The sequence below is a fragment of the Passer montanus genome, unplaced genomic scaffold (assembly GCF_014805655.1).
Source record: "Passer montanus isolate IOZ18808 unplaced genomic scaffold, ASM1480565v1 scaffold43, whole genome shotgun sequence".
NCBI classification, from domain to species: domain Eukaryota; kingdom Metazoa; phylum Chordata; class Aves; order Passeriformes; family Passeridae; genus Passer; species Passer montanus.
The window spans coordinates 6054298-6082181 of record NW_024369151.1 but is presented as its reverse complement, the minus strand read 5'-3'; the positions used below and the strand labels follow the sequence as shown (position 1 = coordinate 6082181).

The following is a 27884-nucleotide window of genomic DNA, read 5'->3' as shown; positions in this document are numbered from 1 at the left end:
CGAGCCGCGCACACCGCGGCCCCGCGGCACCCTCCCGGGCCCCGGCCCAGCGCGGCGCCCCGGCGCCTGGCGGGGTCTCACCGTGCTTCATCTGGATGATGCTGGTGGCCGCCACGGTGTCCGCGGCCACCAGGACGTAGTCGGGGCCCTGGATGCCGATGAGGTACTCCATGGCCGTGACACAGCGCGCCCGCCGCGCCTGCGCGCCCGCGCGCCCCCGCCCCGTGAGGGGACGCCGCCATCTTTGTGCCGGGCAGAGCTCCCGAGCCCCGTCACCTGCCGCCAGCTCCGCCGGGACATTAAACCTCCCATTCCGGCTCTCTAGCTGTTACTTTAGTCTGGCCAGGCCGGCCAAGTTGCAGCCTCCACACAGACGCAAAGTTTTTTTTACTTATTTATACCTTGTTAACAAGCAAAGAAATTACTGCTCATCGGTTCTAAATTACATCATTCGCTTTCATTGGTTACTACTCTACCTTCTATTGGCTATTGATTTCTCGCTTCTTATGCTAATTAGGCCATAATTTTGGTCTTTTTAGTGTCTTTATCCTCCGATAGGGACTTTACAATGCAGAAATGGAGTCTGTGCTAGTCTCCGACAAAATAGTTTCTACAAAATGTCCTTGTGGTCCATAATCTCTACATTTCAGGTGTTCACCCTCAACAACACATATTTGTCTCTCAGGCTTTGTTCATTGAGGCATATCAAGAGTTAGCTTACCAAAATGTAAAGTTTCAGTGTTTTCCCAGGCCGTGTTCCCTGCCTGTCGATTCGTGTCATTGGCACCACCAGGAAGAGCCTGATCCACCTTCGTGGATATTTAGATATTTATACATTAATAAGGTGTATCAGTGGTGTTTGCCATACACCAGCACAGCTACACCAGCACAGCCGTTTCTGCCAACACAAACCGAGAAATCAGCAAGGAAAACGCTCCGGTGCCGCTCAGAGAAGCAAGACACACAGCTTCTTGTGGGATAAGGAATAAGGTTAGCCTGCTTTGTAGATTATAGAGACATACGAGACCTCTGCCTTGCAGAGCCGCTGTGGGTGGTGACCTTTATCTTCCACAAGCCCACCAAAGGGAGCTCTGAGCACCCTGAGACGGAACACCAGCTTGTCCCCCTTGCCCTTACCTTTGAAGTTCACAGTGGCATTCCTCCTGCAGCACTCCTGGAAGCGGCACTTGAGCCACGAGTCGGAGGACAGGAGATGCCAAGCCATGACAGCGCTCCCCGCAACCACGGAAATGCTGAGAGGGTCAAAAGCCGGCGCCAGAGTGGGCACAAGAGCAAAGATTACTGCAGCCTTCAGCAGCTTCATGGCGGGAGCTGCCAGCCAGCCCGGCTCAGCAGGAAAAGAAACCAAAACAGAAAGTGCAGAAAAACTTCCTGGAGCGTGGAGCTGCCGAAGGGGCTGGAAGCCAAGTCTCCCGTAAGCTGGAGGTGTTAATGAGTTAACAGACTTATCACGCTGCTCCAGGAGAGCAGAGCGTTGTGAACCCAGCACTGCATAGGCACAGTGAGAGTTTCACCAGAACAACCCCGGCTCTGATGGGAGGAGGACTGGAACCTCTCAGCGTCTTAACCAAGGTGCTAATTGGGCTGGTGATTAACGGAGAATACAGAGATGCTTGTTTTGGGTTTAATTGCGAGTGGTTGTGCACACAACGTTACACAGCCCGAGGATTTCCGTAGCAGTGCTTAGGGCTCTGCAATTCGCATCGCTGAAAGTGTCAGAAAGCTGCTGTATAAAGCCAAGTTCTCCGAGCACATTTTTTTTTCCTTGACAACTTCACTATCTCCCCACCACACGTTATGGCTCTCGGTTCAGCCGTTGATGAGAAGATTTTTTTTTGAATTGCGGCTTTTTTTGTCGGATTTTTTTTTTTTTTTTTTTGGTCTTGACAACTTCACTATCTCCCCACCACCAAAAACAAAAAACCAACAAAACACAAAAACCCCACATGGTGATTAACGGAGAATACAGAGATGCTTGTTTTGGGTTTAATTGCGAGTGGTTGTGCACACAACGTTACACAGCCCGAGGATTTCCGTAGCAGTGCTTAGGGCTCTGCAATTCGCATCGCTGAAAGTGTCAGAAAGCTGCTGTATAAAGCCAAGTTCTCCGAGCACATTTTTTTTTCCTTGACAACTTCACTATCTCCCCACCACAAAAAACAAAAACAAAAAAAACCCCCAACAAAATACAAAAAAAACCCAAAACAAAACGAAAAACCAAAACCCCTCCCCCCGTGTTTGCAAAGGACAGACAGCAGAAAAGGGTTTGTTTTCACAGCAGACACTTTTTTCCCATTAAAAAAAAAAGTGAAACGCACTTTTCATCAATTCCCATTTTATTTTTAAAATCTCATTGGAGAAACGCTGAGCAGAGTTATTTGGTATCCAAAATACCTGCTCAGGATTTGGCGACTGCCTTGACAGGGGTGCCCAGTGCTGCCGACTGCCGAGCAGCCGGGAAGCGCCCTTGTTCCCTGCAGGAGAATCCAGGCTGCCATCGAGCCTTGAGGGGGCACAGCTCAGACCCTCGGTTCCCCATTCCAAGGCTGAAATGGGGTTTCATTCCTGGGTTTGCCCAGGTGTCCTCCAAGCCCTGGGGTGTGCTGCTAAACAAAGAAGGAGCTGGGTTTGCAGGGCTTTCCTGCTGCTACCTCCACTTGGACACCCAGAGTCCAGAACTGGCAGTGGCATATGCAGGATTCCATGTCGCCTGGGCTGTCTTCGAGCTCTCTTGGAGACAAATACATTTTATAAAGGTGGTTTAATACCGCTGGAAATGCTGGGAGTTCTCCAGTCTTCCTGTGCATCTGTCCGTGCTGAACACTAGATGGGGCATCAGACACAGGGTTTGGTCCATGCCAGAACAGCTTCTGCAGAGAACTGAGTCATGTTTGAGAAAAACAGAGAAGTGTGGACGCCCATCTGCAGAGCTGACAACTGGTGTTGTGAAACGTGATTTCTTGGGATACACAGCAACCCGGCCCGCGGCTGCTGAGGGATGACACAGAGCCAGAGCTATGAGAGTCATTCCCGCAAAACAGCCAAAGTCATCCTGCAAGGGAAGGTGGAGGGTTTGGATAAAGAAATCAAGCTGTTAGCTGGGATCTGCAGATTCTCGTCTGTCCATCTGATTACAGTGGACATGTTGCCTTTTATTTATTTTAGTACAGTGTGAGCTGGTTGCCTTACTCACCTCTCAGGCTTCAGCAGGTATTTCACCATTCCCCTGTAGAATCAGCGTGGTCCAACAAACAGACGTGGACTGTCACCTCTGAATCTCTCCAGGATAAAGGGTAGTGCCACGTTGTGTCTTGCAAAGGCTGAATCAGTTTCATAGCAGTCTTTTCTGACTGATGTATGAAGAGGGTGAGATGTCCTGAGCAAATTTTTTATGATGCTTTTGTGTGTTTTCACAAGGTCTCAACAGCTTGGAAGGGACTGCATCTCCCAAACCACAGACGGGAAATGCAGAGTGATATGCCAGAAACAGCACAGAGAAGGAGAATTACCTCATCTGAAAAAAGAAGGGGTAGCATAAGATACATCTATAGATCTTCTCCTTTCCATGTGGGAGGGAGGTGGCATATATTTCCTATACAACCATAGGATGTATGCTGCATAACAGGTACCAGATGGGTGTTTAAATAATCTTCAGCTGCTGCATGTCATGCTGTTATCTCATTATCCGTTACAAGTTAAATGGGTTCAAGCTGGGCCTGGACATGGATGAGATGTCTAATAGTGGTGGTGAGGCTGACATTGATGGCAATTTCCTTGAACAGCAGTCTGGAAGCTCCAAGTGGAGCACAGACCCTGCAACACACAGACCACAGTGCAATGTTTTGTGCCTGTTGTGTTGAACACATTGTTCCTCAAACCCTCCTGTGCCCTAGGCACAGAACTGGCATCCTGGCATGCCTTGATGTTGCCCTCCTGACCAGCACAGGGGTGGGGTGGTTGGCCAGCAGTGGGTCATCTTGAACCAGCTGCCACAGGCTGAAAGAACTGAAAATCTGCAGAGAGAAGAACTTTAGATAGGTGCTCAGTGTGCAATAGGCTTGGGGTGTCTGTGATTTAGGGTGTCTGCGACTTGGGATGTTGATCAGCAGTGAAAGTGGTGTGGTGAAAAGGAGAGGGTGTGGAAAAGGGAAGGATGGTACAGGAAGAAGAATGGTAGGAATTTGGGGATCAGTGGTACGAGCTGGAGGATACAGGGTGTTTGCAGCTAAATCTATTGTGGTAGAGGAGGCAGTGGAGACAGGGCATCTGTGTTGCAAAGTAAGAGATAAGGGATGCAGAGATGGAGTATTCAAAGCCAAGGGTGAGGAGAGAGAAAAGCCTCAGATGAGATTTTTGCCTGGCCTGACCCTGCTTCTGGTGTGTTGGAATTTCCTGCCACCTGCAGTTTGATTGGTTCAAAGTCAGCATTTTCAGGACTTTAGGCTGGCTCACTTTGAGCTCTGTGGCAGAGAGCTCAGAGAATCTGGGTTAGCAGGGCTCTCAAGGCAGCATCACAAGGCAGCAGACCTCCCAGCTGGCTGGTGAGCCGAGGAAAATGTCTCCAGCCAGGGGACAGGGTGCCAGGAATCAGGGCTACGGCCCCATCTTCAGTTCATGGAGTGCAAGAGTTTTCCAGGTAAGAATTTCAAGATCAATGAATCAATGCTTTTCCCAGAAAAAGTCTGTATATTTGTTGGAGGTTGTACAATATCCTCAATATTTCCAAATGCTTTGTTTGTGAAAGAGGTTTGGAAATGTGCTGTTTTACATGAGTTGCTGGGCTGGCAAGAGGTTCCTGCAGAACTAACTGGAGAAGGAAAGCTGGGAGACTCATTTTTCCCTACATTCATTTTTACATAATCTCTCCCTGCCCTCTGGCTCTGGCTAGATGCTCACTAACAGCCTGAGTTTTTCTGAAAGGATTTTCCTGTATTTTTACTCTTTTTCTACCACACCCCACCCACCCCACCCCCTGTACTCCCAGTATGTGTGGTTTTTCTTTGTTTTCTTTCCCTGCTTTAATTTCAGTATCATCTTCCAAGTGGTGCTTATCCTAAACACAGAGATGAGGTGGTGACAGGAAAGGGCTGTCACCTCTGACGTACATTGGGATCTTTAAAGAGGCGGTTGTGGTGGCTTTATCCAAATACAGATCTCTAAGCTCTGAGGGCTACACTAATGCTGTGGAAAGGCTCTGACTCGTGGAGTATGTTCCCTGACCTCTCTGTAATGTGACAGAAGCAATAACAAAAAATACCATCATCTACATTAACGTTGAGCAGACATTGTCTAATCCTAGAAACACCCAGGGAGTCAAGAGCCTGTCATCCTTCTTTTGCAGGTAGGAAAATTGAGGTTTGTGGATGATGGAAATTTTTTTTTTCAACACGGTAGTTCGTAGCAAAGGGTTTAACAATTCTGTTTTGTCGCTGAAATATTTATTCAAGAGCTTGAGCTGTGATTAAACTTGGACAGGCTTCAAAATCCTTATCTGGGGTACGAAATCAGAGTCCCTTGGGCCAGTGTGTGGTGCTGTGCTCTCTGAAGAGGGACAGTCCAACGAGGAGAGATGTGGATGAGTTTGGCATCTGAGCAAAACAGAACATTATATACTTGTGCAGTAAATCTGCCCTTGGGAAATAATTCATTTGATCATGTCTGAACCATTGTGAAATTCTGAGGTACCAGGAGGGTTGGATTTTATTCTGGTTGTTGTCTCTTACCTACAACAAGAAAAAAATGTTTCCTGTCTGGATGCCCAGTCTCAAAGCCCTTTTCCCTAGCCCAGGCTGCAGTCAGAGAGCAGAGTGTCACTGTGCTGTCCCAGCAGGGTGAACAACCAGAGCTGGGATGCTGAGTGCTTCAGCCCAGAGCTCTCCCTGGGCTGCACAGGCACAGCTCCTCCCCACAGCAGCTGGGACCGAGCAGGGCTTGTCAGTGCTGCTCACAGGGTCGTCTTGTCTTATGTGGCTATCCCTGCTTTTGTACAGGGAGATCAATTTCACCAATTGCCTGTAAGAGACAGTTCAGACCTCGTTTAGCCATTCATACCAGTCTCTATTTATGGCACAATTGATTGCACCGTTAGGACACCGCGGCCCTTGAACGTGAGTCACTGGGCAGGCATCACCTTCAATGCTTGTTTTGGGTCTGCTGAAGGCTATGTTTTTGGCAAACAGTCGGGCCTTGATGGGTTTGCCTAGTTCCTTTTACAGGTTTTAATCTTTCTTAGCGGATGCTCCTCTGTCGGGTTAACAAAATGTTTAATACTCTGCTTGTTTGATTTGTGGAATATTGGTGGTTTGTTAATAATGTACAGATGTAAGCTTGCGTTGTAGAGGGAGGACCCTGGTTACTCATTCTAGCATTAATTCTCCTGTTTAAATATAGGTTGGCCTGTTAATGAGGAGGGAGTTGTAAGGTTCTTATATTTTTGGGGTATGGAGCTTTAACACACTCTTTGTTGATGGCTGCTTGAGGGCCCACAGGTGCCCTGTGGCCGTGGTGACAGCTCTGCAGAGGAGAAAAATGGGATTTTTAATCTGGTCCCGAGTGGTTTGCAGCAGGTGGAGCTACACAGGCAGTGTTACCTGGTAGGGCGGGGAGGGAACGTGTTTAAGCTGTGCTCGATTGTGGGTGAGGGAAGTCTCATGTTTCTTGCCTACCGTGGGAACTTGCTGGAAGTTGAATGTTTTATAGATAAGCACAAGGTGACAATGCTGGCAGGACCCTGCTCTTTATGGAGTGAGTCCTGGTGCTGGAACCTGCTTGATCTTTCACACATATCAACTCCATCAAGCAGTGATGGATGGAGATGGTTTTTCTCAGAACAAGCACAAGGAATTATTAAGGTGCCTGGCAGCCAAAATAGCTCTGTTCCCCCACAGGCCACGGTGTGTTCCAGGAGCAGAAGGGATGGAGGGAGGCAGCCACTTGGCTTTGGATAGAATCAGAGGTTTATGTTCACATGAACAGGAGTTGCCAGGACGGCCATGGGCTTTGAAGAGTTTTTAAATCTGTACTTGAACGATCTTAACAAGTGTCCACTTCTCAAATGGACTTTTATGTCCTGGACACACTCCAGTCTCATATTTTGGTGCTAGGAATAAAGTTAAGGAATAGCTTGGAGAAAATTGCTGTTAAGAGTTGAACTACTGGTTAACTACTGTTAACTACCAGAGCTGTGACACTGGGGCTCACATGGGTGTTTTATGGCTTCTTTGGGTCTCTGCTGTTGCAGGGCGAGAGGACCCAGCAGCTCAGGGCCTGGTTCACCCTCCCTGGAAAAGTCATGTGGATGTGGCACTTTGGGAAGTGGTTTGGTGGTTTAGTGGCTGGATTTGATGACCCTAGAGGTTTTTTTCCAACCTGAGTGGTTCTATGATTCCACGATAAAGGCACCACCCAAAGCCAGGTGCAGATAAGCAGCAGTCTCCACTGGACCATGCAAATGCACCTGGGCTGGCAGCTGAGAGAGGCACCCTCAGGGCAGGAACTCGGGAAAGCAAAGCAGGGTGTGGAAGTGCTTTACCATTTAGCAGCCTTGCCTTTTCACCCCTTCTGGCCTCCGGGCTCTGATTTCAAGGCCTGTGTCGTGCAAAGTCCAGATGAATAATGTATGAATGGTACAGATAGACCCAGTGGATGGGCTGTCGATGCTGGCAGGCTCTGTTCTGACTCGTAAACTAAACATTCCTAGCTAGACATCCTCTGTGGTTTAGTGATTAGATCTGGAAACTGCATTTGGGGTCAAGCAGCACTGGCTTGGCCACCTCATCTGTTCCTAATGCTCTGCTTGTTTCCCCATGACATGAACAGGAGGGGGAGGAGATCCCATAAAAAGATGATGATGATGATAATCATCATTATCATCACCATCATCTCAGTTCAGATTTTGTTTCATTTTGGAACTTATTGTCCAAGGATGTGGTTTAGTTTGAATGGTGTGCACAGTGAATTTGGCATGTAAATATTGAACATTCCCATTATTTATGACAACACATCCACAAGAAAGAGAATTAAACCTTGTGCTGTAGGTGCTCACTGGTGAAATGGGGGCACTGTGAGAGTTAAACTTCACCTGCCTTGATCCTGCCTTTGGTTTTTAACCTTGTTTTTCAAATTGAGCCCAGAATTTGAAATTGGAGAGTGTTCCTGTTTGGCTTGGCTCCAGGAATTTCTGGTTTTGTTCTCCGGGCTGGCTTGGAGCAGAGTGGGTCTCGTGTGAGCCTGTATGCCTGTATAGCAATAGTTCTCACTGAAAGAACAAAAAATAATAGGGAAACTTTAGCCCATATTCTATTTTAAATAGAATTCTATTGTAAATAATAATTTAGGGGAAAAAACAGCATGAAAGAGATGAAACTTCAGCTGCATGCAATAAGAAAACACTAAGTTCATATGGTGTGGGAGGATTCCTCAGGAAGAGTAGGGCATGAGTAATGCTGTGCCCTCACTCCAGTCATGGGCTCTGATGTGGTGAGTGCTTGTATCTCATCCTAAGCACAAAGGTGGTGATGTTATTAAGCAGACAGCCCTATCCAATGGTCTTGGACCCTTAGGTGAAAGAGGAATTAAAATGTTTTGGGTTGGACCAGAATCAGACGCTGTGTTTGACTTGGGGTTTAAAAAACTATCACCCTGCTCTTACACTATCTCCTGTGGAAGAGCCATCAACACATGTCACTAAAATTAGTCTTGCAAGGGAGCTGTTCTGACTGGTATCTCTGCTTTCCCTGCTATGTCTTCAGCTCATGCTCAGATAAAGACCTCTGCCTGGTTTTAATCAGCTCAATTAGCAGCTGACACTGAAGACCAAGTAGGTTCATCAGGAGAAAGTGACTATTTGTTGCTGTAATAGCTTCTCCATTTGTTCAGAGAGGCTGGCTCTGAGCCCCTTGAAGTGCTGGGGAGGTTATGGAGCAGGGTCTCCTGAGCAAGAAGAGATTTGGTGATTTCTGTGGAGACTAGTGAGGCTTCCTGGAAATTCCACCAGGTCTGTCCTTCTCTGTGGTTTGGGCTCAGAATGTCATTGCAGGGAAGCCTGAGGACCTGTAATTTATGCCTCAAATCTTAGTCTGAATGACCTGTAAAGTATCATCTTCATACAGATTCCTCAATGTTAAATAAAGGTTGAATCAGAAACTGTTAGGTTCTTTTCCCAGGAGATATTTTATCTAACAGGAAGAAAAATGTACTCTGCTAAAATAAAATGTTCCCTGCAGGACTCCAGTTTCCAGCTATTGTTAAAATGTGTGGTTGAGAGCTGGGAACCCTGTGGCCAACAGGGAGCTGGAATGAGTTGAAAAGAGGAGAAGGATGTGCTCTGCAAAGAGCAATGTTAGGTCCACACTAACAGCCCAGAAAAAGAGGAGATTGGCTGCAGGATACAGAGAGGCCCCAAGGAGCAGGGATGAGCAGCCAGATCTAATGCTGATAGCTGAAGTGTCCCAGGCTGTCTTCTATATAACATCACTGGAATTCCTACAGTTTGGGAGTAGCCCCTCTAGAGTACTAAATAACTTGGTGTGGAGTCACCAAGAGACCCCCCTCAGTGAGGACTTGTGGCATTTAAAAGAAAAATGAGTTTTTAGGAGGTTGAAGGACATTTGAAGTGCAGGGGCTAAAGGAGTTGGCAGTCATGTGCTGGTCATCTGCTTGCTTCAGCATAGAGGGAAATATGAAAGTATGACGGGGGTAATCAAAAGCATGGAGAAATCTCCTTTGAAGAGAGATGAAAGAAAATGGGACTGGTAAAATAAAGCTGAGTAAGAAGTGCTTTCACAGACACATTTCAAAGGAGGAGAATGTTGGGCAAAGCTGAGCAAGAACTGCCGTTCTTCTTAATTCCCCTGTATGTCTGCCTGTGACATAAACAAAAGGGGAAGGAGATCCCATAAAATATTATTATTATTTTTATTATCATCATCGTCTTAATTTAAGTTGTGTTTCATTATGGAACTTATTGTTTAAATTGTGTTTCATTATGGAACTTCATTGTCTGGAGAATTTTACCAGTTTGGATGGTGACTTCACGCATGTAATTATCAAACATTAACTTCATGTACGACAACAAATTTACAAGAAAGAGAATTAAACCTTGTGATTCAGAGCTTAAGTTAATCTCTTCCTTCTGAAGATTGGATGAATCAGGGTGAACGGGACCAGAGAGCCTCAATCCACTGCTATCCCCCACAGGGGCACGTCCTGCCTTGCAGGCACGGCGAGTCCCACGGCTGAAACTGCCCTGCAAGGCCCCACTCACGGTGAAGAGCAGCAGCTCCTTCCACCACTGGGCATTCACACAACTTCCCCCACTGCAACAACGGTGCACACAGCTCCTTGCCCCTTGCTGATGTCCACCTCTCCTTGTGGGACGGCTCTAGCCCCACTAATGCAGCATCCCATAGCCTGCTGTCCCTACAGCCTTTCCACAGCTGGGATCCATCTTCTCTCCTGCTTATTGGGGAACTTCTTGTTCATTCTTGCCTGAGTCAGTGGTGCTATTAACAGAAATGTGTTGTGCTAGAGAGATGCATTCTGCAGCTTTGTAAAAAATTGCAAAAAGCACATATTCCCCCACAGAGGGCTTCAGGGTTGCATAAATACAGGGTGGGGCAGATTTCTGGGAATGTTGTAGACATGAGGATGTGGCCTGTAAATCAGGAGAGTAATCAGCACACGGGAGCTGGGCAGGCTGTCAGAGTCCTGCCAATGCATCATTCAGGCAGAGAAGAAAACTTAGGATGGTTAGCCCAAGCATCACTGCCTGCAGAGTAGAGTGGAGATGTTTTTCTACTTCTTTGCATCATTCAACCCAAATTCTGCTCTGGATAAAGTCAGGGTCATGTTGTGTCAGTGCTGCCACTGCTGTGAGCAAGAGGTCAGCTGAGACAACAGCACAATAAAAAGCTTCCAGGCAAAGGGACTGTAAATAACTGCTAAATTGTTCCTTGCTTTTCAGGCTGATTGTGGGGAGGGTGCTTTTATCATTGCTAATGAGACCCACCTTTCGGTCCAAAACCCAAAAATATATGTTGTTCATATAATGAACAAAGAATATGTTGTTCATGACTCTGTGCAGGAAAAGGGAAAGTTTTAGGATGTGTCTGAGCCAATGACACAATGACTTGACTCAAAAAACCTCAAATTACTGAGCAGCTCTGACTTCTGCCTGAGTCAGGTCTTGTGGGAAGGAGATCCTGGTCTGCTCTAGGAAGCTCAGTCGCCCTCCAGGACATTGCAAAGCGTCACTTACAAGATTGGCATGTGTATTAAAGAGATCTAGACAACATGACCTACGCAGGAGGGTGGGAGGAAATGCTCCTCTTTAATTTGGGGGTGATGAAGGGGACCCAAGAGAACTCAAGGGTCTGTGTTTTGTAAATCTTTGTGGTGGGTGCAGCTCTGTAGCAGAGCCATGAACGAAGGCTCTCCTCGGAGTCGGTTTCACCAGGGTGGTGTAGCCACTCAGCTTGGGTCAGGGACAGGCAATGGCGTGCTGACCTTTCCATTCCCTCTTGTCCTGTGAGAACTTGAAAATGCCTATCTGGTGAAAACAGGGCTTAAAAGATTTTAAAATTAGCAAGCTCAGCAACCTGTTCTTCCTGGGTTGCAAGGCAGGGTTAGCAGCCCAGGAAATAAAAGGTTTGTTTTCTACTTTTCACCTTGAAGCTGCTCATTGCTGTTCAATGTCAGGTCTGGAAATAAGGCTGGAATCAGGGACCACATTTGCTTCTCTCCCAGCCCTGTTAGTGAGCCAGGGCTCTTCATGCTGTGATTGCCATGCCCTGATTTCCACCTCTCCATAACACAGCATGTGGAGGCTGGACCATGCAGCTTCCTTTACCTTTGCTCTTGTTTCAGAGCACCCCACCAGGGAATCTGCATCTACACTGTAGTTTTGCAAATGCTTGAAGTCTAGGAAATGTTCCCAAATTCTGAAATTTTTGGCAGTAATTTGTTCCTCTCCTCTCCCAGTCTGGCAGGGAAACTCCCTCTTTTTGGGCAGTAACACAAGTGTGTTTTGCCTGTTGTTTACAGGTGATGGGATCTGGTTTTTCAGAAGCAAAACACATCACGAGATGCTGAGGTGTGGCTGAGTGAGAGAGAGACACAGCTTCCCCACACCCAAGCCCTTCCACCTTTACCTGGTCTCAGCAGTAGCAGGTGCAGCTCTGCCTAAAGCCAGCACCTAAACCAGCTGGGACAGAGGGAGAGAGGAGAGAGGAAAAATCACTCCCCTCAGCTCCTTCCCCAGTGGGCTTTCATCCCTGAAGGCACAGAGCAGCACAGCCAAGGAATTCTTTCCTCTAAGAGAAAGCCCAGGCACGAATCCATGTGAGGCTCAGAGCAAGAGAAAATAATCTATTTCCATACACCCACAGCCTGCTGGCCTCTCTTCTGGCATCTCCAGTGTCACAGCAGCAGAGGGGACAGTGACACTTCTGCAGCCAGGGTGTCTGTGGCAGTTTGGGACAGGAGAGTGCTTGGGAGCAGCCCAGGAGCAGGCAGGAAAGGATGGTGGATGGAGCTGGAGGAAAAAATCAGGAGGACATGCCACTGCCTCTGGCTTGGCCCTGGGCCTGGCTGAGGAACAGCAGCTTCCTCTGCTCTGCCTGAGACTCAGAGCCACCACACTCCTGCCCCTTCCCTGGGCCTCTCCTGATGGCTTTCGCCTGCTGCAGGCATCTGCTCTTCTGAGTGTGAAGGACAATCTGGGAGAGCCTGATGTGCATTCCTCCTGCTTGAGGCCTCTCAGATAGCTGCAGCCAGTGCTCTCACTTTAAAATGCAAACCAGACAAAATCTGCCTGACTTTGCTGAAGGCTGAAGCATCCCAGTTGTTTCCTGAGATGTTGGTTTTCCCCTGCCTGGTTTTTGGTAGCGGGGGGGTCACAGAGGTGGCTTCTGTGAGAAGGTGGTAGAAGCTTCCCCTCATGGCTCTGACCCAATTCCTAATGGCTCTGAAGATGGCCATGCTGCTGGCCAAGGCTGGCCCAATTAGAGATGATGGTAATGCCTCTCTGACAACATATTTGAGAAGAAAATCAGAGCAAAGTGGGGAACAGAGTTTTTTTCTAGCCAGAGAAGAGGAGGAGGTGAGAACATGTGAGGGAAACAACATGGAGACAACACGGTGAGTGGAAAAGGAGGGGGAGGAGATGCTCCAGGTGCCAGAGCTGAGATTCCTCTGCAGGCCGTGGTGATCACCATGGTGGGGCAGCTGTGCCCCTGCAGCTCATGGGTCCATCAGAATTCAGAGATCCACCCCCAGCCCGTGGGGATCCACAGGGGATGCAGAGATCCACAGGGATGCAGAGATCCACCCCCAGCCCATGGCAGAAGTGCCCAGACCAGAGCAGATGGGTGCCTGGAGGAGGCTGTGACCCAGTGGGAGATCCAGTGGAGAGAGGGCCCTGCTTCCAGGCTGGAGCAGCCTCTCCTTGGAGCACTGTGGAAAAGTGACCCATGCCACAGCAGTTTTTGGAGGACTGTGTGCCCAGGAAGGGACTCACATTGCAGCAGTTTGGGAAGGAATACTGCTCATGAGAGTGGACCCACACTGGAGAAGATCATGGAGAATTGTTTCCTGTGGGAGGGACCCCACAGTGTCCCAAGGGAAAAACTTCTCTCCCTGAGCAGTTGAAGAAAATCTCAGTGATGAAATAACCAAAACTCCCATGCCCTGTGTCCCTGCACTGTCAGTGGGAAGAAGGGAGGAGTTGGGGGAAGAAAAGGTGTTCTTAAGGGTTTATTTCACTTCTCATTATCCTCCTCTGATTTTGTTAGAAATAAATTCATTTCATACCTCTAAGCTGAGCCTATTTTGCCCTTAGAGTTTTTCTCCCAGTCTTTATTTCAGCTCATGAACCCTTCATTAATTTTCTCTCTCCTCTGCCCAGCTGTGTCAGGGGAGGGCGAGTGAGCGATTTTTGTGGGTGCCTGGAGTTTGGCCAGTGTCAAACCACAACAGATGCTAATGCTGGCGGCCAGAGGTGCTGGTGGCTCCACTGCTTACTGACTTTGCAGTATCTTCTGTGTCATGTTGCTGAAACAAGCATGAGGAGCCCAGGAGTCTGGGGATGGGGAGCTGCAGGTGAAGCAAGAGCATTTCACAGGTCCATGGGAGGTGCGTCACGGCGGTGGGAGCTTTCGTGCAGGCTGGGGAGGGAAGGCAGGTGGAGCACCCTTCTCACTAATAAACACTTGAAACGCTCATGCCTTTACTTGAAAAGCCATCGTGTGTGATGAGCCAGCACAGCACAGCCTCCCTTGGCAGCTGGGTTTCCCAGGATGGGTGCAGGTGATCACTGGAGTGTGCAGGCTCCAAGGCTTTGTGCTGGGAGCAGCAGGAGGAAATGGCAGGGCAGGAGGGCACCAGTGCACACTGCAGCATTGGAGCAAGCTGGGAATGTAGCTCAGCTCCTGGGCAAGCAAAATCCCAGCTGGGCTCTGCAGCTTCTCCACCAGCATGTGGAAGCATGCTGGAGAAGTGCCACCCACCTGCCCATCTCCTCCAGCCTGGAGCAGCCCCCTCGGGCTCTTTGCTTAGCCCCAGCTGTGGGATGTAATTGCTCCTTAGGGAAAATTTCGGGGGATCTGAGCTGCAATTGCTCAAAGTGTCGGCTCTCCTTTGGGATCAGGGTGGAGCCCAGGCTGTGCCACCCCAGCGGATGTGCCAGTGATCCACTGAACCTCCTCCCTTCTTTTGCTGCCACCGGGAAATTCCCCAGAGGAGCAAGAGTGGAAAAATATGTCACAATACTGTAGTGTAATTCAGTTGGTCAAATAAATAACTGTGTGGGAATCGAGAGTGATTTTTTTCCATGATTTTGCCAAAGCAGAATCGCTTTTACAGGCTTTTATTTTTAAGTACTTGTCTCGAGCTTTCTCATTAATTTTTCATTCCTTCTGCTTCCTACAGTTCAGTTCCTCCTCCAGCAAAATGCTGCATTTTTTTCCTACAGCTCCTGGGGTCAGTCTAACCTGACAACCTAATCTTTCAAAGTCTCTCACGGATTTTTATTAATAATTTCTCAAAAAAACCAAAACAAAACAAAACAGTGTTTTCAGCTAGCGGTGTTTGGTTTAGGTAGATCTTTTCCTGGGTTGAGACCTCTCATGCTCAAGGTTTTAAGGCATGTCTTGTAGTTTAAAGACATGCTGCTGTTAGGACCTGGCCTTCTTGAGGGCTCTGTCCAGGCAGGATGTGATCTGTGGAGGAGGATCAAATCATTAATATTAACAGCCTGCTTCCGCATGGATTAATGGGATGGTTGAACACGCTTCCAGCAGCTGCTGGGTCTCAAAAGCCAGGAGGGTGCAAGTGTGGGTGTGTTCTACCCAGCAGGAGAGCCCTGAACCTGGTAAACTGAAAAGGAGCTGGGATCCCAGGAGGTTACACCTGCCTTTGCAGTCATCTTCTGCTCCTCATCCCCATCCATTACCCTCCCCTCTGGGGGTCCACTCTGTGGAACACCGAAAGGGGTTTGAAATGCATAAACACACAGAAAAATAAAACTTTTTTAAAATTAACACATCCACACCTGAGTTTGCCCTGAGGGTTTATCCCTGAACAAGGCGTGCTTCCTGATCTCTCTGTTCAATGTAAATTTGTGCCAGTTGCTGCTGCAAATTGTCCAGGGCTCCTTGCCAGTGTCTGAGCTGTGCCAAGGAGGAGCAGGCTGGCTGGCTGCTGGAGGAGTCCTGGCTTGTCTGCAGGTGCATATTCCTGCTGCTCAGCGAGGTGTTGGCTGCCTTGGGAGGGGAAGAAGGTGCATGAAGGAAAAAGGTCCCACTGCTGAAGTCGCCGTGGACTGGATCATCAGCTGGTAAAAACTGGAGCTGCTGCATGGAGGGTGTGATGTGTTGGTGAAGGGATTTGCTGCCTGTCCTCTCCCAGGCTCCTGGGAGAAGGGGCTGCTGGAGAATGTCTCATCCATGCTGTGGGGCTGCATAACCCCAGTCCTTGGGCACTGAGGTCTTCTCTGCTGTGGGTTGATCCCTGTCAGCTGTGGAGAGGAGGGATGGGAGGGTGCAGTGCTTGGGATGGTTCACTGCTGAACACCCCAGCTCTTAGCACAGAGCCTGAATCCACCTGGCTGCTGCAGGTCCTGGTGTCCCCATTCCCACCTCCAGGGGAGCAGCCTGCCAGAGGCTGCAGAGCTCCACACTGGGCTGTGCCGGGACTTGTCCTGCAGCCTCCCCAGCGCCAGGGTGGTGGTGACCAGCTGCAAGTACCTCCCCCTTAAAACCAAGTGCTTGGGGTTTTCAAAGGCTTTCTGCACTGCTAAAAAAACCTATCTATAAGGCTTCATGCCAGGTGCACCAATAGTCTGTGAACTATAGTCTGGTCACATTCAGAAGAGCCAGCTGGGTTCAGGAATAGCACAGTTTATTGAATGTCACATGTATGGTTCTTTTGGATTGCCCATGACAAATGGCTGAACTGCAGAGTGGCTTTACAGAGCACTAACAATGCAGTGGCAATCACAATCTTAATTTCCCAGGTTAACACTCTGAGGACACAAGACCTACCAAAAGATGACCCTTGTGGGGTGGGAGAGGACAGATCTGTCAAACTGTTCCTGGAATTTCAAGTAAAATTCTTGTCTGCCAGCTAAATATTAAACTGGCCAGCTTTTACATCTTATTAACCACTATAGTGCAAAGTGCTGCCAATAGTGATCAAATTTTCTGTTATTTGTGGGTGTGTTGTACAGAATATTTATTGGTAGGAGGTTTTGGTTTGTCAAAACTTTTCTGGGTATCGGGTAGAAAAACTAGACCACATGGCCTCCACTCCAAATTCACCCCATTGCCATGGCAACACAAATCACAGGAGCTACATCCAGGTCCTGTGCTTGCACTGCAGGTCCAGCTTTGCCTTTCCTTCACTGCTTTGTGCTTCCATGTACACTCTCAGATATCGTGAGGCTGAGCCAGAGCATTGCATGGAGCAGTGGAAGGTCTTTGGGTTTGCAGCACCAGGGCAGAATGGCCATGAGGAAGATTCAGAGGCAAATGCAAAGAATTTTCTATTTTCCTGAAATAAGGGGTTTTTTTGTTATTTGTTTTTGCTAGTTTTGTTTTGTTTTTCTCCTGTGTTAAGGAAATGAATACCAAATCCAGCCCTTCCACTCTAATAAACTTGGAGAGCTCCTATCAGCCCCCACACCTCTGGCTCCCTGAGGTTTGCTGCTGCTAGCACTGGGGGAGAAGGAGTTAAGTTTGCATTAAATAGCAGCCCAGCTGCCTGCAGAGGCTCCGGTCCCACTCTTTATTCCACAGTCTTTGATGGCTGATGAAAATCCAGCTCCAAATTCACAAGGCACTTTCTAAACCAAATATTCCATCAGGCTGCCTTGGTTCCTCCTCTTCTTTGGGTTGGGCCGGCAGCTCTTCACTTCAGCTCTGCGGTCCAGGACATTCCTGGCTGGTCATTCCCGGGGCTCCCCTCCCATCCGGGGCTGCGGGGCAGCCCAGGCTCCCGGCTGGTGGGCGGGGGACAGCTGTGTCCCCTGTCCATCCCGGCAGGTGGATCTGCAGGAAAAGCGCGGCTGCCCCTGCCCTGGCGCGGGGCGAGCGCCCAGCCCGCGCTGGGCGGGACGGGAAGCGCAGCCCGGGGAGCTGCAGGCAGGGCTGCAGGCAGGGCTGCAGGCAGGGCTGCCGGGGCTGCAGGCAGGGCTGCCGGGGCTGCAGGCAGGGCTGCCGGGGCTGCAGGCAGGGCTGCCGGGGCTGCAGGCAGGGCTGCCGGGGCTGCAGGCAGGGCTGCCGGGGCTGCGGCAGGCTTTACCTTCCTCCCCACTCCTCACCGGCTTCGCTGCCGGGTGAGCAGCGCCGGCCGGGCGAGGGATGCTGTGCGCGGGGCCCGCGGGGCTGGGAGGGGGAGCCGGGCTGCTCCGGAGGGTCGGAGCTCTGTGCCCGGCCCCTCCTGCCTCGGCAGCTCATCCGCAGGGAGCTCGGGGTGTGAGGAGCAGAAGATGCTGCTTGGGTTTGCTCGCTGTCCCGGCACAGGGCCCGGCAAATGAGTGATTTGTGTTGTGTTGTGTTGTGTTTAAACGCAGCCGCTCCTGCCTCTCTCCTGCGGGGCTCGCAGCCCAAGATCTCCCCTGGCTTTGGGTGCTGAAGTGATCCAGCAGCACGTTCTCCCAAAATGATGGAGAATAAAGTGTTCCTGTCATTCACGTTCTACAGCACAATTCTGATTTTAAAGATGTATGTGGTTGCCATCATTACGGGGCAAGTGAGACTCAGAAAGAAGGTAAGATCCAGTTTCGTTTTCTTCTCCTCCCTATCTGGCTCTTTGCTTGGGTTTCTGTGATTTTGCTTTCTTCTTTTATTTCTCTAAAAGTTCAGCAAAATTTTCCTGAAGCAAGCTGAGTTTTCTTTGACTTCATTTGAAAGCAAAACTTGTTTCATAGCTGCAACAGATAAAAAAATCTCACTTCTCTTTGACTCTTTCTGTTTGTTTATACTTTGTTTATAACTTTGGAAACCTAATCTAAATAATAATCAGATCTAAAATGCCAAGCAGGTGAGATGCTTCTAGAAAGAGTCTGTTTACAGTTGATTTGCAGGGTCTGGAAGAAAAAAAAAGTTTAAGAAGAAATCATTGCAATGATCTTTTTTCTTGCAATGTAGCAGAAAGTTTTTGATCTTTTGGAGGCTGACTGGCTAAGGGAACGCTCCAGGAGAGCAGCAAGTTGTGGGCAATAAAACAATAGCTGGAGGAGATGATTTTTGGTCAGGGAGGACCAGCTGCTGTCAGGAGTTGGGGCCAACTGGACTTTTGCTACCCTCACCCCAACTCCTGATAAAACCCAACTTTCTGTAAAATCTGTTTTAAAGTATTTGAGGAGTTTCTGACTGTGTCAGTGGAGAGGGAGGGAGACATTTCTGGTCTCAGACAGAATACAAATACCCTGTGCTGTGGCATCATTTTGACTGATGAGTTGTCTTCTCCCCTTGTGCTTCTAAATGATGCTCCAGCCCTGGGACAGTTTGGGCTTGTAACATAATTAAAGAAAGCAGCAGGGCCCTTTCCAGGCTGCAGAATGAAGCTGTCAGATGCAGCCAGGTCCCTGAGGAACAGCTTCTGAGCATAGGTGAGGAGCTCACACAAATAATTTAATTTTTAACTTTATTAGTGTAGGATCCCATTTCCCTGTGGGAAAGCCACACAGTGCCACTGCCAAAAAGCCAGCCAGGGAATGTTCTGTAATCTGTCAGTGCTGGTTATCTTTTGGAGGCTGCATTGTGTCTGCAAGCTCTCTGCCAGCAGCGATCCCGCTGCCTGGAAAGTCTCCTCTAAATGGGTTTCATGGGAAGAGGAGGATGGGCGTGAGGTGGGAGCTCCCTTGAAACCCTCATTTGGGACCTGCTCAGCAGGCAGCACTGGGTTTTTTGGAGGAGAGGGAGAACTCCTGGGGAGGTGCAGGACAGTGTGCATGGAAGTGCAGCGACCCTCATTTGTATGAGCAGTGCTAACAAATTTGGGCAGGTAAAATCCCTACAGAACTTCAAGATTAGGGGCAAAGCTTCTACCTGTGAGGTTCCTGAAGGCTGTAAGCAGCGGGGACTGTCTCTTGCAGGCATTTGCTAACCCAGAGGACGCCCTGCGCAACGGGGGGCTGCAGTTCTGCCGCGAGGACCCCGACGTGGAGCGGTGCCGCAGGTGAGCGGGGCCGGCCTTCCCTCTGCTGCCAGCATGCCTGGTGCCAGCGTTCCCAGTGCCAGCATTCCCAGTGCCAGCATTCCCAGTGCCAGCATTCCCAGTGCCACCATTCCCAGTGCAGCATTCCCGGTGCCACCATTCCTGATGCCACCATTCCCAGTGCAGTATTCCCGATGCCAGCATTCCCAGTGCCAGCATTCCCAGTGCAGCATTCCCGGTGCCACCATTCCCAGTGCAGCATTCCCAGTACCACCATTCCTTCTGGTGCCAGCATTCCCAGTGCCAGCATTCCCAGTGCAGCATTCCCAGTGCCACCATTCCCAGTGCAGCATTCCTGCTGCCAGCATTCCTGGTGTCACCATTCCCGGTGCCAGTACTCCTGGTGCCACCATTCCCGGTGCCACCATTCCTTCTGGTGCCACCATTCCCAGTGCCAGTACTCCTGGTGCCACCATTCCTGGTGCCACCATTCCTTCTGGTGCCAGCATTCCCAGTGCCACCACTCCCGGTGCAGCATTCCCAGTGCCACCACTCCCAGTGCAGCATTCCCCATGCCACCATTCCCAGTGCAGCATTCCTGGTGCCACCATTCCCAGTGCCACCATTCCCAGTGCCACCATTCCCAGTGCCACCATTCCCTCCGCACCAGCTGCTGGCAAACAAGAAGTGGGAAGTTAAAGGACTCACTAACGGAGCAATATTCTAGATGGTCAGACTGCCCTGAGCTCTGCTCTGGGGCCCTGTGCACGAGAGCAGTTTAATCTTTACCCTGGTGTGCACTGGAGCAAGGGCAAGACAGGGATCTGGGTTTGCATTCAGCATCCAGCTCTGACTAGCTCTTTTCTAGGGGCTCAAAGCCCCACAGGTTCCCAGTGTCTCTTTGTGTCCTGCTCTGACAGGACTCCAGATCCCTGCACAGCTTGGACAGACAACAGAGTGACTGGTCCCAGTGCTGTAGGCAGCTGCCCCTTTTTGGGGATTTGGGAAAAGGCTGAACAGGATTACAATAACTTTTACCTCTCTGACTGGGCACACTCTGAATGTCACCCCTGTTCTGTGACAATCACGGTTGTACAATTGTACAGCATGGGGTTCTTCAGCCCTGGGCTTGATTTGCTGTCCCCCTTACCAAAGGAGGTGCCCCAAGTGCTGGGCTGGATTGCTGATGATGTGCAGGAAAGGGACTGGAGTTGTGCCCTGCTGTCCTTGAGCCCGTGGGGACCTCACTGTTCATGTCCCACTGCCTCCAGCATTTGCTTTAGAAAACATCCAGTGCCACCTAATTGCCAGGCTGCCAGTGGGAGGAGGAGGATGGAAAATGAGCCGTTTCCTTCCTAGCAAAAATAAAATAATAGCAGAAATAATAATCATAATATTCTTTTGATTATTCAGGATAAACAAACTTCCATAAAAATAAATAACTGGAGCTGCAGCAAAAACCTGGGGCAGCCTGGGATCTGACTTGGGCAGCTGAAGCTCTCAGAGTCCGTCCTTGCTGATGTATTTGCAGCCCTGGAGAAGACACATTCAGTCCAAGGTGCTTCCCCAGAGCAAGGGCAATGTCAGCTTCTCATCTCAGACTGTATCTGGAGGGGAGCAGAGCCAGGGTCTGTGCAGGGCAGGGACAGAGCAGGGCAGGACATTTACCCTGTTCCTCTTAAAGAGCCCCTGACTGCCTTGCAGCTCTCTCCTTTCTCCTCCTTCCTCTTCCATTTGTCCTTCCAGCCCTGCTGGACCCCCAGATCCTTGGGGTTTATTCAGAGGATGGTGCCTGGGGGAGGAGGGGCACAACCCACACTCATGGCCTGAGCAGATGCTGTTTCATTAGTGCTGGGGTTGTGGCAGTGGTGCTGTGACACCCAGGCAGGTGCATTCAGCTGGGACACAGTGCTGATGTGTCACCACATGGCCACAGCATCCCCTCCAGCCACAGTCTGGGGGTCCCTGGGCCACTCCTCCCCAGTCCCCTTTGGATGCATTTATGGAGAGAGGTGAAACCACAACCCCTCTCATCCTGTGAGTTTCTCCACTGGAGAAGCTGTGGTCTGGAGCTGCTTTTGTTTGATGGCCACATCTGGGGCCATGCCGTGCTGGCACCACACCAGTTTTGAGCTTTTTGCAGCTTCACAGAGTCTGTGTTTTGCTCTGTTTATTTGAAAGCTCCAACCCTGGAGCTGTCATCTGCTGTGGCAAAGGCGTCCCAGTCACGGAGAGAAAGTTTCAGGAGCTCAGCATCCCAAGGGAGAGACACAGGGTGTGAAATTCTCCTGCCTCTGTGTGTAAGGGAGAACTGACACTGTGTCTGCCCCATCCAATGGGGAAGAGGCCCAGCAGCACCTAGGGGTGGGTACTCTGGCTAGAAGGAATGAGAGAAAACAGTGAATTCTGGTGGGGAGGAACAACCTTATCTCTCTTTTCAGGGCCCACCGCAATGACATGGAGAACATCTTCCCCTTCCTCTTCCTCGGAGCCATCTACTCCCTGCTGGATCCCAGCCCCACAGTGGCCAGGATCCACTTCCTGATCTTCTGCGTGGGACGGATCATCCACACCATTGCCTACCTCCTGCAGCTGAGGGCTCCCACACGCTCCGTGGCCTACAGCGTGGCCCAGCTGCCCTGCCTCTCCATGGCCCTGCAGATCCTGCTGGCCACCAGCCCCTACTGGTAACAGCCAGAGAGACCCACCACCCAAACCCCTCACCCTGACTCCGCTGGGCCCCCTGGGAGTGGGAGAGAGTGAGAGTGTGAGTGTGTGAGATGTCACCAGGGAGGTCACCTGCACCCCGAGGATGTTCAGTGCAGCCTTGATGGAATTCCACTGCCATCGGAATTTGTCAGAGGGGTCACCAGAGAGCAGGGACGTGCAGGAAGGGGATGTGGAGGCAGGTTTCTCTCCCTCCTGCTGAGGGTGAGTAGTGGAAAGGACATGGACTGCCCCTTGAGGAAGGGGTCATTGAGGGAAAGGTTTTCTATGTTTGGAACTGTGACTGAGACATTTTCCTCCTGGTCATGAATATCCTATGAATCAGGCAGGGAAAATCATGAGGATCCCACAAAGTCTCTTAGTCAGCAGATGTGGTTGGTAGCAGAGGTTATAAAGCAGCCACCCTGCTCCTGCCCAGCCATGTGCATCTCTGGGGATGTGAGTCCCTTAGGATTTAGTCCCTCAGGTTCCCTCTCCACCAAGGGGGACAGGAGGCAGGTGCCTTCCAGGCAGCCTGACGGGGAAATCCAAATCTCAGGGGTGAAGCCATTGGAGCATTCAGTGCTCCCCGTCTCACAGCACAGCACACAGCTCCCTGCAGGCAGGACCCTGGAGCTCCTGGCAGCTCCCAGCCAGCAGCTGAGGCTTTTCCATCTCAGCCTCACCACAGCAAGATGCAGAGTGACGTGCCTGGAGAGGCCAGCAGGAATCCTTTACCCTGGACACGCAGCCTGAACACATTTGCTGGACACAAAGTTCTGGGACTTCTGGAATGTCTGAAATGCTGGCACGAAATGGGGTTTGCAGACAGAGTTTTCTCCCGAAGGGTAGTGTAGTCCACATGCCATTAATACCTGAAAATGCCCCCAGGGCAGCAGAGTGAGTTTCTCCCCCTCTGTTTGTAGCCTTTCTCTGGCCCGTTGCTATTTGGGAAATGTGCTGTGATCGCCTTAGGGGAGTTTTCTTTCAGCTGTTTCCTGCTGTCCACTGCTGCCACGCCTTTCACAGCCTGGACCAGCTGGTGTTTGCAGAAAGCTCTGGAAAAGAGCAGAGGGGCTTTGAAGGGAGCATCGCTGCTCTGCAGTGTCACCCAAAAGTGTTTTGTTGGGGAGGAGAGGCTGGGAGCAGGGTCCTGCAGGGTGACAAGGGCCCATCAGCTGCTCTGCCACACAGCTGTCCCCTGTGCCAGGGGCTGCTCCCAGCAGCAGTGGAGCATCCTCTGGAGGAGAAGGCAGGAGGGAACCTCTGCTCTTCGGTGCCTCCTCCTCTGAGGGCAGCACAGAATTTCAATAGCATCACAGGGGCAAGCCAGAATGAGCAGAAGATAAATTCCCCTTCCACCTGTCCTGTGCACTAAGGCTGCTCCCTTGACTCTGCTCTCCTCAGAGATGCTCTTGCTGAGCCCTCACTGAGCACGGGGGACACACCTGCTCAGACTGATGTCCAGCCTTTTCTCAGCTCAGACAGAAGTTTCTGTGCCAGTAACTCCATCCCAGTGCAGTTGTGGCTCAGGCTGAGCTGTGTGGTGAAGTTTGGAGTGGAATTCTGCTCTCCCACTGCGAGGAAGGTGGGCAGGATTGCAGGTTCAGCACTTCACTCTTGGCCACTTCCCACAGATGTCTGGGTAACACAGACCCCTCTTAACAAATCTTTTCTGCCTCACGTGGTGCACAAGGTCTTGCACTCCTGTATGTTTCTCTGCTGCTGCACATGCATCCTGGTGGCAGGAAGCAAATATTCCCAATAAAAACAAATCATTGTGCTCTGATATATCCTTCCTTTGGGAGCAGCAGATGCAGCTGGGCAGCAGCTGGGTCCAGCCCCAGCAGGATGGATCCTCAGCAGGATGTCAAACCCCACTGTAGGGCCTGCAGTGTCCTGGGACTCCTAAAGAGACATCCCTTTTCTCTGCACTCACCTGCCCTGCAGAGGAACCTCTTTTCCACGTGTGCATTATTTGTGCTGATCCTTTAAATGCAGCAGAGCTGGGAATTATAAGCAGCTCTGCTCACTTTCCCTTCCCTGAGCAGCAAGTTGTTACAAAGCTTGGTGTTCACCCAAAAATCCTGGAGGGCTGGAGAAGCTCAGGTAAGAGCTGGCTGCTCTTCTTTCTGTTCTTAGGACTCATAAAGGAGCTGCTTGTGTTTTCCAAGATGAGTAACTTCCCCCCCCCCTTTTTTTTTTTTTACTAGGTTGCTGGGAAACAAATGCTTCATTTCTCTGGTTTTCCCCTATTTTCTTAAGTTGTTGGTGGTTGGGAGGTGCTGCCCTGTCTGTGTTAGTTTCTGAAAATGGCTCCACTTGGTTGTTTTCTTTCCCTGTTTGTTTTCAAATGAGAAAGGCAGTGGTTTTATAAAATGGACTCTCTCCAGTACATGTTGCTGAGGTTGGAGATGTGGCTGGGATGGAGATTTTGGCATAGGAAGGAAGAAGGGAGGCTCCAGAACCCCCTTCCAACCCCCAGATCTGCCAGCTGCTTCAGCCTCTTCTCAGCTGCCTGTCCAGTGCCTGAGGCTGATGCCCTGCTCAGGAAGGCTGAGGTTACATGCAAAGCTCTGCTTTCTCCTTTTTATTAAAAAAAAAAATAAACTCTGCTTACTGGCTGCAGGGAAAAGCTTGGGAATGTGAACTCTCCTGGCTCAAAAAAAAACAAACACAAAAAGCCTGCAAGGCAAACTTAAGAGAGGCCCAGGCATTGCACTTATTTTGAAGTGTTGTGGAAGTTTGGGGGAAGCAAAACCAAGCTGGGCTCGGTTGCTTGGGCAGCACCAGTCCCTTCAGGGCTCTCCTGGGACCTGGTGATCAGAGCCACTGCTCTCCCCTGGACACTGCCAGTGGTTGCTGCATGTGAGAGGCATTCCTGCCTTTTCCCAATTAATATCTACAGCCCAGAGCTCCCAAATTCCTGCTCTGGCATCAGTGTGGGCAAAGGACGTGCCCAGTGTCTCCTGCTGCTCCAGGGAGCAAGGACAGTGGTTGCACCCACCAGTCTGGGGTTTGGTGTGTGCCTGCTATGTCCAACAACTTGTTCTTCACACCTGGCTCAAACAGGAAACAGCAACGCTGTGAAACCCACCCGGGACTGCAGAACAAGTTTTAAATGGGTACAAACTGAAGGAGGAGAAATTTCAGTTAGACTTTAGGAAGAATTCTTTTCCTGCCAGGGTGGTGGGACACTGGTACAGGCTGCCCAGGGAGGCTGTGGATGCCCAGCCCTGGCACAGCTCAAAGCCAGGTTGTTTGAGCAAGTTTTGTCTAATTCAAGCTGGATGTAAGTAGGTGTGAGTAGGTGACCTTTAAGGTCCGTTCCGCCCCGCTCTGTGGTTAAATGTGTGATTGTGATTCACACCACCCGTACGCGTCACCTCACGGTGCTGCGAGAAAAGCAAGTGGAGGAGACCCGGCACAAGCCGCTTTCCCTCCCACACCCTTTCGGGTGCTTCCAGCCCAGGATCCGTCCCACCCCTGCGCACAGGACACACCTTTTCCTGTGCTCACTCCTCTTCCTCACCTGCCTGCCCCGCTCCCCGGGTCTCTCTCCATCCAGAGCGTTCCCTGCTGGCATCTGCACCAAGATTCCATCTCGGGCAGCTTACCTTTTAGCACAGATCGCCCTCCCAACATCCCCATTCCCTCTAGCAGGTGCGATTTTGATACACAATTCCCCTTGAGGAAATGAGATTCCTGCGGGTTGCAGAGAGGAGCCAGCCCTGCAGCCATGGGCACTTCGAGGTGGAGAAGACAGCGGCGCTCCCCCGCTGCCCTCTGGCACACCAGGGTGAAGTTGGCACCGGGGAAAACTCTTTCCAGGGGGGTTTTCTAACGCGGTGTGGGGCTGAGCTGTGAGACATGCCCTGCTCCAGCCGGGCTGCGCTGCGCGGGGCTGCAGCACCCTCGTGTGGCTGCGGGACCCTGCGGGGACCCTGCGGGGACACGGGGACACGGGGACACTGGGACACGGGGACACTGGGACACTGGGACACGGGGACCCTGCGGGGACACGGGGACACGGGGACACGGGGACACTGGGACACTGGGACACGGGGACACTGGGACACGGGGACACGGGGACACGGGGACACGGGGACACTGGGACACGGGGACACGGGGACACGGGGACACGGGGACACTGGGACACGGGGACCCCCCCGGCGCCCGCACCCGCGGGTCCTCCGCGCCTCTGCTGGGCAGAGAGCTGGGGGTGCTCATGGAGGTGTTTGGGGCGCAGGGAAGGTGCCATTCCTTTGGGAATGGGTTGAGGAGGAGGAGGAGGCTGGTGTCTGCTCCAGTGCCCATCGGCCTCTCCAAAGCAGGCAAGGTGAGATGTGAGTCCCAGGGAGATCCTCCCGTCGCTGCTCTCTGCGAGTCAGCTGGTTGAAAAGAGAGTGGTTTGAGGAAGGAAACAGTTTGTAAATATCCTTGCAAACTTCCCCTGCTTCTGAAGTTGTGGTGTATGGCTGCAACGCTGTGCATCTCCATGCAAGAGTTCTTCCTTACCCGTGATAACTCTTCCTGGACTTTGTGAAGCTGCAAAAGGAACCTTTGCTTCCTCCCTTCTTCCCAAGTAATTATAAAGCATTACACCCCTGTGCATAGCTACCTCCAGCTTCTCTGCTGCCTTAGGTTGCTTCCCTGTGGGGCTGGAAAGAAGCAGCAGCAAGCAAAATATCTGCTGCAGGGAGGAGATGCTCCTTCCATAGGGAATGTAGAGTTTGGGGTGAGCATCACAACCCCCAGGACAGGAGCCCTGCTCCAAAGGGCAGGAGGGGCTCTGCTGCTGGAGGTGACACGTTGCTGTCACAGGAACATGTGTCCCTGCAGTTTGTGCGTGGTGCCAGCAGGACTCAGAGCGTCTTCAGAGCTCCCCGTTGCCACCAGAGGGAGAAGGGCTCAGCAGCAAAGGATAAAGGGAAAGGATACTGTAACCACGATTTGTCTGTGATTCATCCTGGCCGGGGATAACCAGGCGGGTGTCCCCGTGAGCTGGAAAATGTGACCTTGGTTTTGTCTTGCTGCTGTAGCAGCCGATGCTGATGACAACACAGAATTGTTCTCATTAAAATATTGTAGGGGCAAACTTCAACTTTTCAGCAAGCCACGCACAAGTGCCAGGCTGTGGGGTCAGAAACAAGGAAAGGGGTCCAGAAAGATCCTCCCATCACCTGAGACCCGCCCTTTTGGATTCACCTGGTTGAAAACCAACTCCTTGGAGGAAGGGAACAGTTTGCAAATGTCTTTGCAATCTTCCCACACTCCCAAAGTTGTAGTGCATGGGTGGAGACCAGCTGTCCTGCTGAAATTAGCACTGGTGATGGATGTGCCCTTCCAGGGAGGAAAAATGCCCGTCCTGGAGAAGCTGAGGTCTTTGAGCTCCTCTTCACTGACAGCCTGCCCCCAGTGTCTCCCTCCCCCGTGGAGTGCAGACCCTGCCAGGTGAGCTGCAGCTCTCCACGCTCGTCTGTCCCCTGGTTTGAGACCCC

The 27884-nt window shown here is 50.8% G+C and overlaps 2 protein-coding genes across 8 annotated transcripts in view; one reads left to right on the top strand and one right to left on the bottom strand.

The window, feature by feature from the left end:
- The window catches only part of TOR1B (torsin family 1 member B), a 6485-nt gene extending 4940 nt beyond the window's left edge, over positions 1–1545 (bottom strand). Inside the window, exon 1 of one of the 2 annotated variants that reach the window (XM_039720317.1) lies at positions 1138–1545. In XM_039720317.1, the coding sequence (XP_039576251.1) occupies positions 1138–1324 (187 nt within the window). In that variant the 5' untranslated portion in view covers positions 1325–1545. Of the gene's footprint in view, positions 1–191; positions 322–1137 lie in introns of those variants that run through there. The other variant, XM_039720318.1, reaches the window with a different exon arrangement.
- Positions 1546–4310: 2765 nt separating this feature from the next.
- Positions 4311–25018, top strand: PTGES (prostaglandin E synthase). Of its 6 annotated transcripts, none has more exons than XM_039720159.1 (5): positions 4311–4657; positions 15744–15853; positions 18089–18285; positions 19616–19698; positions 22119–25018. In XM_039720159.1, the coding sequence occupies exons 3-5, from the start codon at positions 18178–18180 to the stop codon at positions 22366–22368; spliced, it is 441 nt and encodes a 146-aa protein (XP_039576093.1). In that variant the 5' UTR covers positions 4311–4657; positions 15744–15853; positions 18089–18177; the 3' UTR covers positions 22369–25018. The 6 variants fall into 6 exon arrangements, with proteins under 6 accessions (XP_039576093.1, XP_039576095.1, XP_039576092.1 ...); XM_039720161.1 differs by having other exon boundaries at positions 15744–15880; XM_039720158.1 differs by lacking the exon at positions 15744–15853 and having other exon boundaries at positions 4314–4657.
- Positions 25019–27884: the final 2866 nt, after the last annotated feature.